Below are 15850 nucleotides of genomic sequence, written 5' to 3' on the forward strand. Positions count from 1 at the left end.
AGCAAAATATGGTTTTGTCCATGGGACTGACAGGCAGTAAAACAGGAAAACAGAAGAGTCAAAATATCAATTATTTTCTTTAAAGTTAAATAATATATTTTACCTATCATTGTATTTCACCTCCTCTCCATTCTTAGCCCAGCTGATGGTGGGCTTTGGGTTTCCCACTGCTTCGCAGTGAAGCAGCACACTCAGCGTGCCACTGGCTAGGACTACTGTCTGTCCCAGGTGGGTAACAACCTCTGAAGCAGAAAGCTGTTGTGCTGCTGAAATCTTTCGGAGGATAGCAGGCTTTTGGTGAGGTCTGTGCAAGCCATTTGCCAGGTCTACATGGGTGGGAAGAAATGCTTCAGCAGATGATGTCCTCAGGGAACTGGTAAATCCAGAAACATGTCTGTGGAGAGGGTACTCCACCGAGGTTGAATCTGCTCTTCGCCTTGATGTTTTGAGGACAGATTCCTGGTGCTCTGAGTGGCTCCTGAAAACCTCGTGAGCCAGCTGCACAACAAGCTGCTCAGTGTAGACATCTTTAAGCTCCTCAGGCTGTTGAGACAAGTTCCTTATGATATCATCCAAGCGTTTCTGCTCTGTGACCATAGTAAATGGGAGGCTATACTCCCGGCTCTGGTCCTCCTCTGAGGATGCATTTCTCTCTGTGGACTCCTGGGCTTCCCAGGACTCCAGATTTTCCCCTGGCCAGCCCCTGTGCTGTAGCAGCCTTGAGACAATATCGTCATACCAGCTGCTGGGGTCAGCAGGGTGCCCTCTCTTTTCAGCCTTGCTCCCATTGAAGAGAATCCCATTTATGTGTTTCCCCTGTGTTTGCAAGGCTTCATTCAAGCTGGCCTTTCTTATGGCCTCTTCCTCCCTCATACTAGTTGGCTGCCCAGGAATGATCTTCTTGTTGCTTCCAATTAGTTTAATAACAAAATGCTCCCGGGCTGGCCCTGCTGTGCAGGTGTATGTCCCAGTGTCTGAAGGCTTCAAACGATGGATTTTCATGTACCCGTAGGGTGCAATGGTGATGTGAGCTGAGCTGACGAGCCTCTTGTTGTCCTTCTCCCAAGTGATCATGGATTTCCGGAACCTCCTTGTGGGGCATCGGAGAATAACAGAGGTTTTGGGCAGCAGGTAGGCATACCCACCCACAATAAAGTGTAGCTTCTTTTGCTTCCTTGTCTGGATGTAAACTTTCTTTATGGCCATAATATGGGGGCTTTGCTTATGAGCTGGCCTGTTGTGCCCTGAAATATCATTAATACTATTAGTATGTGATACCATTAAAAAAATCAAGCAGTTTACTTAGGTGCTGGCAGCATTTGACCCATTAGACAGTAATGGGAGAAACTGGCTACCAGCTGCTGAACATTAAGTTGGAGCAATCAAAATAGGAGAAATAACAAGGCGCACTTTAGAAATGCAAAAGTAGTCACACCCAGGGTACATGCAGAAACCAAAGAGCCAGGGACAAAAGCTTTATGGGAAGGAGAAAACTTGAGTGGAAATGTAGTTCTGCTTGTTAAAGTATTTAAATGAAGATTGTTGCTTAATAAATACATTGAAAAGACAAGTGTTTACCATCCAAACCCTCAAAGGCAACATGACCTTGCAGCTCACAGTAGTAAGGAAGAGTGAAAGTGCTGCTACCTCAGGGAGTAACGTTGAACAGAACAAACCTGTCTAGATTAGGCTTAAAAACATGGTAAATACTATTAAAGAGCACTAGTTCAGTGTGTCCTTCCAGCTTTCAGATCTCTATGACAGAAATCTTTGTTATACAGCACTAAATAATTGAGCATAGGTATATTACTAGTAAATGCCATGTAACATTTGGCATTTGGCTTTGGTTCTGAATGTCAGATCTTCTTTTCTCCCTGACATACCCAACATTTAGCAGTTTCAGAGTTCATAGTCGGCTTTAAGCTGAGGCTAGGCTGACTTTTGAACTTTGGCATATCCAGTTGGCTTACTGCAAGCGAAGGAAGGGCATAGAGGGAGATTGCTGCTCTTGTGAAGGGCAATAACGAATGCATGAAATATCAATATGAAATACCAACATAAAATATATCTAACTTATGTTGCATGGTTCATTAGAGATACCAGGTCATAGAAGGTTCTGAGTGACATAATGAAATAATATGTTTTTAAATTACCTTCAACAAAATCCTTTACCAACCATTTTCTTTGCAGCTATTCTATCAGAGAGCTTATTTGCAGCTGCCCTCAGGCCCCTGTGCTGCATCTCTGAGCCTCTACATTCCAGTTGTGAAATTTAGATCTAGATCTGGGTCAGAATTTTGAGCCAGTTCTTCCAGAAACTAGTAACTCCCTTCCAGCACATTGGCTCAGACGCAGCTCCAACAGTAAAATTAATAGCTCTCATCCACTGACTTGCCTTACTGCTAAACAAAGCATACTTGTTCACAGACAGAAAAGGCAGCAGCAGAAGCCACTCTGCAAGACCGAGTCACGCTAGCACAAGAGAAGGTTATGGAGCAGGTGACAGCATGGATTTCTTAGTGACGGACATCCAAGCTTCCTTCCCCCAGACACTCCCAAGCATCATTTCCACTTACTTTCACAGGTGCCTAGCGCACAGGGCCTGACCAAGGATGAGAATGGCAAAGGTGGGCACAGTGAGGAATTGATGATGACAGAACCCCCGGTGTTCAGCATCTTTCTGCAAATCGCATTGCGACTTTGGGTGCCCTCTCCACAGCTCACTGAACACTAGGAACAGAACAAGAAACATTAGCAGCAAGGTGTGTTAAAAGCAAAGAGGTGCTTCTTGTCACCCTCCTCCCCCCCCCCCCAGATTTCAAAATATCGTAGTGGGATAAAGCAAAGCAGCACCTGGCCATTCAGTTACCAACAGTGCAGGCACATCAGGGAGATGAAATATCAGGTATTTTCTGTCCTTTGAGGCTTTGAATATTCCCACACACCCTTTAGCACTTTTTTTCTGTCAGATTGTGTCCCTTGTTTTAATGGTACTGTCCTACAGTACAAAGCTTGTCTTTGCACTTTGTTTCTGTATGGCTGTATCTGCTGGCTGGAAAAACTCTTGCTCATAGCCAAGAGCAGACCACATTGAGCTGCACTTCACAGGCACATACTGTTCTGCTAAAATGTGGCCTATGCTTAATCTTTCAGCTTTACTGTTGCAGATCTATTAGAAATAATAAATGGATGAGTGTTTCAGGTACCAATGAGTTACCTCAGCTTGGTGGCTACCACACATGGCTTACACAAAAGAGAATAAACCCTCTAATACCAGACTGTGCTCGATGCACAGGTGGGCATTGTTTGGTGGAATTCAGCATGCCTATTTTATTTCATATTTATGTATACAGCATCACAGAAAGTGAGAATACAGGCAGTTCCATTGTACTGGGACCCAGGCAGCAGTCTGTAAAGGTGCTGGAAAGTGGGCTGAGCACTGCACAAAGATACACATGCATTTCTGTTACATGTAGGTTCACATGTTGCAATGGGAACTGGAGGCGAAGGGAGAGGGAGAACACTCACTAAGGGTAAGAAGGGCAAAAACATGGCAGCCTTCAAGTGAAATGGGGAGGAGAGAGTACAGTCAGGTTTTGTTTTAGTAAGTGCCAAAATGCAGAACTGCGAGTTGTATGGATGTCAACATAAACCATGTAGCAACTTCTTGTGAAAGAGGACAGACTGGGAATAGAATTACTGCCTTCACTGCTGGAATGGCTGTGCATCTCCTGGCAGCAGACTTCATGAGAACATCCACTTATTTGAGTAAAATGTCAAGATAGATCAACATACGAAGGGTGCAGGTGGGACAGCTCTGTGAGGTGACTGGTGTTTCTTTCACAAAAGACAATTTCCACCTCCTTTCATGAAAGAAAACTGGGAGAGTGGTGGCAGTGATCACAAGATGGAGAAAGATTTTCATGCTTACTGGCATTAAAAGCTCAAATTATATTTTCAGTTATACTGTCGTAAATACGAATTTTTCTTAAGCCATATGGGCCCAGAATGGGAGCCAGGGGAATTGCAAGAGACTTCAGTAGAGTGAGTTTGTTTTCTCATTCCTAAAGTGAAGGAAGTAAGTAGCTAGCTAACACCACAAAAGCAGTGTCTAGCATGAAAGAAGCTTGGTGTCTGTAATGATGTGCCCACAGCAGACTGCAGGAACCCCTCCCTTCGCTTCTCTGCATCAGAGGCAAAGGTTGGAGTGGTCCTAAGAGGAAAAGACTGTTGACATCAGAACAGCCAGGCTTTGGGAAGAAAAAGCATTTAGCTTGGGGGAGTAAAGATTACTCTTCATTGATGCCTTGGGTGAACTTGAGCACAGGCATGGACAGAGGCAGGATTTATTGTTTTGAGGATGGCTTGTGTTTATGCCAGGTCTTAATGCTTTGGCTGGGCTTAGCCGCCCATCTGTGGAGGCAATCTCCAAAGAGGAACATTTAGCTAGTGATCACATTCCCTACCAGGATGATAAGGACAGATTACAGGACAAAACCGGGAATAACATGCTTTGTGCAGTCTGAGCCATTATCCCGAGGAACTTCATTGCCAAGAACAGCACAATACTCATGCATACAAATAACATACCTGTGTCCAGTCGGAGAGAAGCCATTCATTGGGACAATCCTCATTTTTGCAGCCTTTTTGGGTAAATGGCCTTGGCGTGGAGCAGAAGGTTTCTGGCAGCTCTAACAAGCTTCCATCTGCCAGGCGCTGCTTACAAAGAGTATTTCGCTTCTGGACACCACCACCACAGGTCTGCGAACACTGTGAGAGATGAGAGTCAGCCACCTTACATCACACTTGCACCATGGCAACTTGCAGCAAAAATTACTTGTGAATTTGAGGCAGAAATTAACAGTCAGTTTTGGCTGAATAGAAAATATATTAAAAAAAATAATTCAGAACTTCAAAGCAGACTTCTTTTAAAAATGTCAAAATTGTTTTGACAGTGGAAGCATCTTATTTTGCTAATATTCAGTATTTCTGAAATATTCTGTTTTCAGGTGTTTGTTCAAAAGACGCAGAAACAATGGGTCAGAACTGCAGTATGGAGGTGGAAAAGTTGTCCTTTCCGATAACCACCAACTGGAAAATAAAACACTTGCACATGATGTGGAGGATCTACATCCTACTGTCTCTGCCTGAACTCTGACTGTGCTACTGACAGTGCCAGCAAGAGTGGAAAAGCCTTCTCCAGCAGTAGGTAATTCAAGACCTCCATTTCCAGGATCTGATTATACATATTAGGTAACATCAGCAATGAAGTAAATAGTTAGCTTGAACTAAATATTCAAATTTAGCTTGTTAAAAAAAGGTCTATATTAGCAAGAGAAACAAATGGAAATTTGAGAGTGTGATAAATAACAATTTCCCCAGTTTACCTCTTTACTTTTTATTCCTCTTGTAATTTTCTCATTTCTTGTTTCTGAATTGCATGAGGTCTATTGCTAGTGCAGCTCTAAACTTAACTGTCCAGCCCAGAATACCTGTCCTTGAAGACTTCTTGCATTATGGCATTTCTCTGATTTTTAATTCACATGAAAGCTGTATATCAGCTGCAGTCCGCTGTTAGTCTCAGTAATTGGTTTATAAGATTAGTATAATAAACCATTAAATACCCATGCAGCCCTTTTATATTTATGGCTGTCATGACAGCAATGTGTACTCTTTCCAAGAGGTAAGGAGGAAGGTTTGAGTCAAAGTAAATTGGGATGATTAATATCCAGAGAACATACCTCCCTTCTCTCTTTAATGTAAATATCCCTCTCTGCATCCATTTTCTACCCAAGAGGGGCAGGAAATTGTGAACAAGCAGATTTAATCTCTTTCCTGAATATTTTTTGTAAACTTGGTTGCTCAGCCCTTTTTTCCTGGGGATCTTTTTCCTGAGGCTAGTAACAGGCTCCCTGTTCTTCTGCTCAGTCCAGCCAGCTCTACTCCTTTTCTCCCTCTTCCTAGCAAAGAAGGGGGAGCTTGCACTACATTGACATGACCAGGAGTAGCTTGCAACATGGGAATTATGCCTGAGAAGCAGAAAACCATACGAAGAAGTATTAAAACTTATACTCAAGCAGTTAAAAAGGGACTGTTTTAGAAAATCTTGCAGTCATGAAAGGCCCTTCTCTCTTAGATGGAGAGAGCTGCATAATCTTTAATGCTAGTCTAATTATTTAGGACATATATTTTCCTTGAAAGACAGAAAGGAAGTGCAGAAAGACATATTTATATTCAGTTTGGTTTGCTCTCTAATGAGTAAAAATAGCTTTTGCCCTACTTAGAATGCTACAAAGCTCAAAGGCTTCCAAAAAATTAAACAAGTAAACCAATACTTTAGTTTTCAACAAAAGAAAACATTTATCAACCTTTCATTCAAGGACAATTCATTCCTGAGGAGAGAGTAAATCAAGAAAAATATGATTAAAAGTATTATTTCAAGATTGCCTAAGGACTGTCCTTGTATAGCAGAGCCAAAAAGGGTTAGGCACTGTATGAATACAACAAAAGCATGTTCCTTCTGTCAATCAGTCAAATCTGAGGAAGTCTCTCTGCCCTTCCATCACTACCAGATGAAAGAGCAAGACAAAACAGATCTTTTCTTGCTTCTTGCCCATCAGTCACTTACATAGCTTTGTCCTGTGAAGAGTAACTTGCTACCCAAACTCTACTGCTAAGTGGCAGAGAGCACCAAACACAGTAATGACATTCCTCCTTGTCCGCAACCATGCTCTGCTAGGACAGTCCTGGATTACTGCACTGGAGCTGTGCCTGTACCTTTATTTCACCTCTGGAGCCTTCACTACCCTGGGGTCTTTGCTGATTTTTCTCTAGTGGAAGCTTCCAGCCCTCACATTTTTCCAAGAAAGGAGGTAATCAATGACAACAACATCTGCTTCTATTTACAGGCAATAAACAGTAGTTTTTAGAGGATCCTTATTCAGACATATCCCATCTGAATAACGTGCTCTCTCTCTCTGCTGTTCAGAAAGATCTCACAGCATTGTTGTCAGAAAGGCGCTTGTATCACAGGGTGGCTTCACCTCACCCACCCAAGCAGGTAAAGTGTGCCTGGCTGAGCTATGTCTCCTGATATTCCTCCTTCCCACAGCTTCTGAGCAGAGCCAAGCCCAATATCCTCTGACATTCCTTTACAGGGGATCTGGGACTTTGACAGGGTACCAACTTCCAGAGTGGCATCTCCCCACATTGCTGCCTGATCATGCCTAGTTCAACAATTAGCTTAAGCAAACATGAGGCAAGGCTGAGATCAAAGAAGACAACCTATACACCCAATTCTGCCAGCCAGTCGTTCCTGGGTTTGCGCTGCCTTTTCCCATATGCTGGTGTAAGTATTTGTGTGACTGCATAGGGAACCAGAATGGAAAATTAATCTAGGTTAATCTAATTATATTTCTGGCTAGCTTTAACCAGGACCATTGCATGATTAGACAGCACTTCTGGAGATATAAGGGCAAGAAAGAGATCGCCGCAGCAGCTATTTTCTCCCTTGGTAGAAGTGCTGGCACATGTCATCCCTAACTGCTGGTAGAACTGTGGCCTTGGCCTCCCTCACAGCAGCCATTGCTTTTGTATCTGTTCTGCAGATACAACAAGCTGTGAATGGTAATTAACAGAAAGAATTGATGGTTACCACTGAAAGCAGAGAAGGGAAGCAGGCCGCCTCTTTGCCTCAGCACATGCCTATGAGCATCTATGCACATGCATACAATGAACGGGGTTCGGGCAAACCCACCATTTCCACTGTTTAGGAGGCAGGGAAGCTGGTCTCCTCTCAAACTTGTGGTAAAAAGGTAGTCATTAATGAAAAATACAGGGCTAGGCAACTGTCACTCAGCATTGTAACTGTTAGTGGTTTGGGGCAGTAGCTGAATTTTTGAAAGGATGTAATTTTTGCAGTCAGTCCTCCTTACAGGTACAGTTGAGGAAGGAATTGTCCTACCTCTCAGCTCTCCCAGATGGTTTAATTTTGCGCAGCCCTCTGCTCAAGGTGGTGGGACTACAGCAGTACAAGTTTTGGCCTTATGCTTAAAAATGAATTCTCTGCTATGACTCTACCTTAAGGTAAAGGGAGTAAACATTTTTCTCTCAGCAGGTTTTTCAGGTGTTTTCTAAGGCCTGAAATGTGAAGATTTAGAAAAGAGTTATTTACAATATGGAGAAAAATTGCTAGGAAAAGATCTGAAAATGTTACCAGTTTTCCCATGTTGACTCTGTTGTCAAGTCATTGTTCTAATTATCTTTGGAGCAAGGATAGCACCAAGCAGCTAAAAAAGAATGCTGGGACTGAGACTATGGCACTTATTCAGTAATAAAACAAAGGAGGATGAAGATTTACTAATGGATGTCTCCCATTTGAGGTCCACAGATATTTATAGAGCCTTGTAAAAATGAAAGCTCATATCCACTTTCCTTGAGAAGCACACTACTGAAAACAAGATAAACATCCTAATGGATTTGGCTAAGAAACAGACCATTTAAAAATAAATAGTCTTGAATCTGTAAAGAGATATTTAAAACATCGCTTGGAATGTTACAACACTGATAATTATCATGTGTTTATCTGCCAGGAACACTGGGGCTTCTAATGACATTTAATTCAGACAGCCCTTCCTCAACAAGCATAAAAGGGCTTAGAAAAGAAAACTTTGCTCATTGCAGTTTAAATCTTTTGTTTGTTTGTTTGCTTGAAACTATTGTGAGAGTGTGCTCTGAAAAGCACGACAAACTCCACAGATGAGACCAAAGGAATGGCTTAAAACCAGGCTGTGTGGAGAACAGATGTTACCCTCTAGCATCAGTGAAGCTCTAAAGGACCTTCCTTATGGTAAGGAAGGCACCTTCCGGCATGGGCCTCCATCTCCCCATATGTGGGGAACCCTCTCAGGGATCTGGGGAGAGGGGAGCTGTTGTGGTACCTTAATGCAAGGGAAAAAATCCTACTGCAGGATTTCTTCTACTGGAAGGCTCCACGGCAGCTCTGCTGCACCGTTGGAGCTCACCTCCAAGACATGTCTCAACCACTCACTACCTGTCCAGATGGTCTTTTCCCTTGCACATCCCAGGAGCCAACAGCTGTAATAATCCCTAAGTGCAATGCACTGGCCTGATGATGCAGGTTTTCACATGGAGGTCATCCACAGGAAACCTGCATGAGACTGAACTGAGAGGCCTGGCTTTCCCACAGGGTGGAAATAACTGCACAGAGTTGGTGGTGCAAAGAGGGAAGACAGATGTCTTTAAAAAATGAGAAGATGAAAATTCATTTTAATGGATTAGGCTTTTTTTTCTTGCACTATACCCATCTAAACGGACGCAGATGACAGTAGGTAGAGAAGTACATTTTTTATACTGTTTTTTCTTGGTGAAAGGTAAGCACAGGAAAGCCCATGTAGTGAGGAGCTATGTACACAGCTGGCCAGCCTGCAAAACTTGTGGAAGTAAGCACAGAAGAACTATAACGTGACCTTAGCTAAGCTGCAGCAATGAACTGCAGCACAGGTTCTCTCTCCAGCCAGCCCAGAGAAGGCAGCAGCTAACATAAAAGGTGTGAACTGAGCAGTTTGATTTATTTCCTGATTAATATGCTTGTTAAAAGCCTTTAATCTTAACCGAGCTCCCTCCTCCCTAAGATCTGCTACACCTTTCAAAAAGACAGCGTATTTGAGAGCCCCTGAGCAGATACAGGAATGGCAAAAACATTACTTTAGACAGGCAGAAATACACGTGTTTACACTGTTGACTAAGATGTTGAAAACTCAAAAAAAATCTGTTTGGAAATTGCTCTAGCGGAAACTATTTTGCTACCATTATAGGGTGGCCTATAGCTAATGGCGACTGTTAGCAGAAAGTAAATTTTTTAGCATGCTGTAATGTAAGCCTTTTCTGACTGTTCAAGTAAAGTTACAGAAAATTGTTTTCTGTAAGGGCTGTGGCCAATTACAGGATTTTAACAAGCATAGGCACTCCTTCTAGCATATCCTAACTTTGAAATGCTTGACTTTATTATGTTATGTGCTAGTAGAATACTATTTGCTATTTACAAATATAACATTTGTACATTACTATAGCCTAGAAATATTCAAAAGGACAACTAAGAAAATATGTCTATGTGAATATCAGTAGACAAATTAAAGCATGAAATATCACTGAATTGTTTTAAACATAGGACTAATGCCATAAGGTAGTTATCTAGCTTTAACAGAATGTCAGGCTGGCATAAAGTTTTGTTATTGGGATGGCTGCCCAAACCCAGAGCTCTCCCATGAATTACAGCTTCATAGACTTATCAGCTTCATTAGGTGAGTACATTAACATCTCCCTGGATATTAAGTAAAGAGCAGATTTTATAGATGGAGACTAGGTGGGCATATGCAAGCACTGTGCCAAGTGGTCATAGTTTTCTCAGGAAGGAATGAATCCCTGCACCCATCAAAAGTGAAGATTTAGACAGGCCTTTAGCTTGCACCTCCACCACACAGCAAAGTTTTCCTTTACTCTTGACAACAGGGCAGGATCCTTTCTTCCTCTGCAGTGTTTTATTCAACAGAAGCATCTTAAGTCTTTTGAATTGCACAAGAGTTTCCATTTGCAACCAGATGGCAGCAAATAAACTCATTTTGGGTTGCTTTCCAAAGACAGAAAGCCTTGTACAGTTCCATTGTGTAGACAGCAATTTTCAGCATTAGTGTAATAAGACATCCATCTACCAAAGAGAAGTGCCTAACACTCATTTGTGACTCTGAAAGACAAGGAGTGTTTCTTGTCCTAAACTAAATTACTGTTTAAGAATATATGGAATACCCAACATGCTTTAGAGATTCTCTTCTTCTTGATCCTTATAGCTTTGTATTCCTAGAAACCTTGGCATTGCTAACCCAAATCCACTCCCTGCAGCTGACCGTCATATTCCAGATATATTTGTCTAGAATGTATAGCATTAGAAGTAGGTATAGTCATTATTTACCTCTGAAAAAGTTGATGCATATTTTTAAAGAGCAAAAAGGCACAATTTTTAATTATTTTATGGCTCATCAGAATGATTAATGAATCCTCTTTATGAACTAAAGCAAAATGATGCATCGATAATGCATGTAATGACTACTTTTAGCAGTCATAAAATGAGATTACACATACATTCTTACCTCTTGCCATTCTGTAGGATACCAGGAAGGTGGGCAGTCAAAGCGATTACAGGCTTGCACGAGGGATGGCTTAGGTTTATAGCACAATTCATCTGCCAAAATCACAGTCTCATTAGTCTCTCTTGATAGGAGATGAGAACAGAAGACATCTCGTGTCTGCAATCCAACTCCGCAGGTAAGACTGCAGGTGCTCCATTTCCCAATCTCCCATCTGTGAAGGGGTCAGGAGAGAAAACCTTAAGCACAGAATAAAGTCACCTAAATTTTTCTCTTTTTATAATGACAGACGGAGCAAAGAAGCAGTAAATGAAAGGGAATTCTCCTTCTCTGATCACTTTCATCCTTCTTGTAGCTGCAGGATGAGGCTAAGAAGAATATATACTGTTCCTTTGCACTTTCAGTTCTTGTGAAAAGCTCTTGGACTTCAAGTCTTTGGGACTCCTGAAATACCATAGGAACAGTTTTGTGCCTTGAATTAAAAGCTTTTGGTGTGCAGGAGCCTGGCAAGTGCATTTCAAGACTGAGTGGATTTAATTAGCTGGGTTTTTTTTCTGTCTTTAATGAAAAAAAATCAAGATATTAGCAAAGTCCATCAAAGGAATGTATCGGCGAATTGCGGAGCAGGAATTTCTTCCAGAAGAACCAGTTGTGGTGCTGCTGACTGACTTTTCCTTGTTGTGAAGGTAGGGAGTGCTAAGGCCTTGAGAGATACAATGGGAGAGCAGGGAGATCCTCTTCAACACTTGGGTGAACACCTGTCACTGAGCCAGCCCTTCTCTGCACTAGATATGTAAATCTTGCATCAACAGGATTGCTGATGACTGTATTTCAGTGTTCACCTCATTAAAACCAGATTTCTGCTGTTTAAGCTGTACTGAATACAACCCCTAATTCTGTCAGCCAGAGAAAATTGCTTAAAATATTAGGTCCTTTACTCTTGTACTCTACTAGAAGGCACTGCAGAGATATGCAGAAATGTGTAGACAAAAAAGTCCTATATTGAGAATGAGAATATAAGAAAATAATCTTCCCATCAACTTTACGCAAAACACTGCGCTGACTTGGACATACTCCCACATCCAAAATGAAAGTATGAGAGCCAGATACTGCCACTTTTTCTAGTCCTGAAGAATAGCTCCCTTTCTTGTATGATGTTATTGAAACTGATTGCTGGGGGAGTAAATTAAACATTTAGGACAAGGAAAGCTCAGAGAACCCGCCCTTGAAGAAAGCAAAGCTGGGGAGAAACTAAAGAGACTGATTATGAAGAAAGACACCCTCAGGGCCCAAGCAGGATGGAGGCAGACAATGAAGGAAAGTTACGAAACATGTCAGCAGCAGGAAGCAGAATTTGTGGAAGAAGCAGAGGAAAAACACTTTGACAGCCTGACACCAGCAGTCAGTGGAAACTGCTCAGTGTGTTTAAAACACATCATGTTAGTAAACACATTATGGAAATAATCATTCCAAGGTTGTGCCGCCCTATAGTCACAGAACAATTCTTACTTCTCTATTTATTTTATAAAGTTTTTTGAAGCATTTTTCCCTCCCTCTCAGTAATGCCCATAACAAATTGAAACAGCTAGTAGATAAGAAATATTTTTTTGCCCCTAGATGATAATGCTGATGGACCAAAAAACCACATTGCTCTCCTTCTGTGCTCCATCTGCTGATGAGATTCCATGATTTTATGACAGCACAGGGTATGTCCTGAGCATCACCATAAGCACTAATGACACTGTAGTTTGCTTGTAGACACCAGCCTTGGTTCTGCTGATAGCAATTACAAAAATGCATTTAACCCTTTCTAGCAATGAATGAATTTTGTATACTGAGTTAGAAGTTGCCATGGTCACTTTCCAGGCTGTAATACACTGAAGGCCACTAAAGCTTGATATGTGTACCGGGAACTATTTAGCAGTGGAATAAGAGTGACATCTGGCAGCCAGTTAAACTAATCTGGAGTATGTTCTCCATATGAATGATCTTGGGGGAGAGGTCTTCCCAGATTTTCCCATAAAATTGTCAGTCAGAATTAATGTGGATATCAGCTACCCTTCAGTTTTGGCACAATCTAAAATAAGATATTTGAGTAGGTGCTGAAAAGAAGGCATTTTCTTATTTCAGGATCTATTTTGATACATGGTTAGTTGCCAGAGCTTCTTTTATCAAGCGATGGTAATAGCTGTTGCCTCCAGCAACTCATTGTTTGTTATTGGTACAAGCGCACAATGTTTCTGTTGGCAGTTCTCATCTCAGTGGCTAGCAGGCCACATAAACTCTTTGGATATCTTGGCTTCTGCAGAACAGGGTGTCTGTTTCTTCTTCCAGAAAGAACTGCTGTGTTTCAGTAAAGAGAAAGGATTTGTTTTTCCAGTGTTTGAAATCTCTGTTGCAGGTTGCATCTGTTGCCCTGCCCGTAACATCGGTTTGTTCACAACTCTTTCCAGCTGCTTTAAACAGGAGATTCCTTAGAGGTGCTCAGGAAATAGGAGGTCAAATTCTCTCTTACCTTTATACTTTCATTGTCCCCAGTGACTTTTACAGCCTTTTGTAGATACAAATTAAAGAATGTAAAGTAGAGCAGAGACGTGCAAAGTGGAGTAGGGATGTGCAAGTAACAAAAACCATAAATGATATATATGATTGGCAGAACTTCAAAATCCTAAAAACCACAGAGAATGTCAGTGATAGCCTTATAGAGCAGAATTACAGGGCTGTAGAATTATTTTATAACAGCTAAAGATGCTTGCAACACTTCAAACTAATACTATCCTACTAAATTTACAATTTAGTTTTTAAACTGCTTGTACTGTTGGAGATAATAACCCTATTTTTTCAAAAAAATACTGCTTTTCTGTAGTAACACAGTTTTACCCTTACTGTAGAGTGTTATGTGATGCTAACTGAAATAACTCCTGTCTTATTTCATATGGTCCTTATCTGTGCATTCCTCTGCCTCATTTCTTTTGGGTGTTTTGGCCATACTGAACCGACTCTTCCCATGCGTATGGCATATAAAAAAGAATAATGCCATCATGTTCTACATGGATGCCACAATACCAGAATTAGAATTCAAGTAGGAAATAATCCTATACTTAAAAAGGGGAATATGGTAGTTACAGGGTCAAGTTAAGGGAACCTTAGCAAGTGGAACCGACATCTTAGTGAGCTGACCGTGGGTGCTGTTAAGGTACAGACTTGAGGACAGATCTGCCTACTTGCTAGTTTATAGCCCAGCCACTGGTCTGGTACTTTCTGCATTGCTTCCCAGAGCTCGGTGAAGCGATTGCATGGTTTTGGTCTGAAACGTTCTTTTTATCCCTCCTTTTTTCTCCTCCACTAGTGCTCAAAGCTATACTAATACATAGCAACAGAGAAACAATGTCTTTTTAGCCTTTTCTTTAGAGCAGGACTTTGGCACACCTGTGTCCCTAAACCCCTGGCTTGTCCTAACTCTTATAGGTTCATCAATTTTCTGTCTCCATCTCCTAAATACCTAAATAGTGGTTATGTATTTAAGCACAAACTGGACTTTAAAAATATTTCAACTACTGTACTTCATAAAAAAAACAGAATTCAAAAGGTTTTTATTCTCTGCAGAGGCTAACATATATATGATACATTGAATATTTGAACTGATTGAAGGAAAAATGTATTAATACAAAACCACAGAGACATTTAGAGATGGCTAACAGTGAGGAATATAACAGGAAAAAGGCAATTCACAGGGCTGGATGTGTTGAAATGGATACGTGTATATTAGCGATGCATGTATTAAAATACATATATATGCATGTTTCTCAAATGGATATAAGTGAAAACAAGGTTCCACTGGAAATGTACAGGGACCAGAGTGTGGTCCCAAAATACAGCTTATTTCAAGTATCATCACAAATTTGAGATACAAAACTGATTACAGAAAATTTTCACTTTTCAAATTAACAATCTCCTGCTTCCAGCAGGCTACTTTATTTTAGAGTTGGTGAAGTATGTATGTGGAGATATACAATGTACATGAAGATAGGCAAACTAAGCAGTGAACCTGATCTGACTGCTCAAGGCAATGGTTTTCCTTTAGGTTTTCTTATACACAATGATAAGGGTGTAGTCTAAAAACTGGACATAAAGTCATGAAAAACCCAACAAACTGGAGCACTAAATTCCTTGCATTTCAAGGAAGTATAAATTAACAAAGTGAATGAGTAATGGGCAGATTTTATGAACAAAAAAACACTGGTTAGGAAACCTAACAGTCAATTCATATTATGAATTAGACTAATAATCTGTACTATACTATTAGATTTATGAATTAAAATTATAATGTCTAAAGGGCCTATAAGAAACTGTAATTTTCTGGAACATTCTCATTAAATAAACTAGGCTTGACTAAGCAGTGCTTATGCATGTGCTTAACTTCAGGTAAACAAGCAGTTTTCACTACTAATCATGGTCAGTATATTTTAAAATGTGAATATTTACAGCTCCCTTGAATAAAAGAAAGAGAACAATTGTGAAGCTCCAGTTGCCAAAAAAGGCCAAATAATCCAAGAATCTTGATCTCAATCACAGCACAATTATTCTGTATCATTAATATAAGTCTAAAAATGTTAGAGATGCTCTCCAAAAACAACTTAACCGTGCTATTTCTAATAAGGGAAATTATCTTGACATAGTTAACAAAA

General features: G+C 40.9%; 1 protein-coding gene across 1 annotated transcript in view; it reads right to left on the reverse strand.

The window, feature by feature from the left end:
• Window positions 1-15850, reverse strand: part of ADAMTSL1 (ADAMTS like 1) — a 346871-nt gene that overhangs the window by 43102 nt on the left and 287919 nt on the right. Inside the window, exons 17-20 of the mRNA XM_035895578.1 lie at window positions 11166-11376; window positions 4591-4770; window positions 2577-2730; window positions 104-1244 (exon numbers count right to left, since the gene is read on the reverse strand). Of these exons, the coding sequence (XP_035751471.1) occupies window positions 104-1244; window positions 2577-2730; window positions 4591-4770; window positions 11166-11376 (1686 nt within the window). The remainder of the gene's footprint in view (window positions 1-103; window positions 1245-2576; window positions 2731-4590; window positions 4771-11165; window positions 11377-15850) is intronic.

The sequence above is a fragment of the Egretta garzetta genome, unplaced genomic scaffold, assembly GCF_000687185.1.
Source record: "Egretta garzetta isolate BGI_Z169 unplaced genomic scaffold, ASM68718v1 scaffold175, whole genome shotgun sequence".
Taxonomy (NCBI): domain Eukaryota; kingdom Metazoa; phylum Chordata; class Aves; order Pelecaniformes; family Ardeidae; genus Egretta; species Egretta garzetta.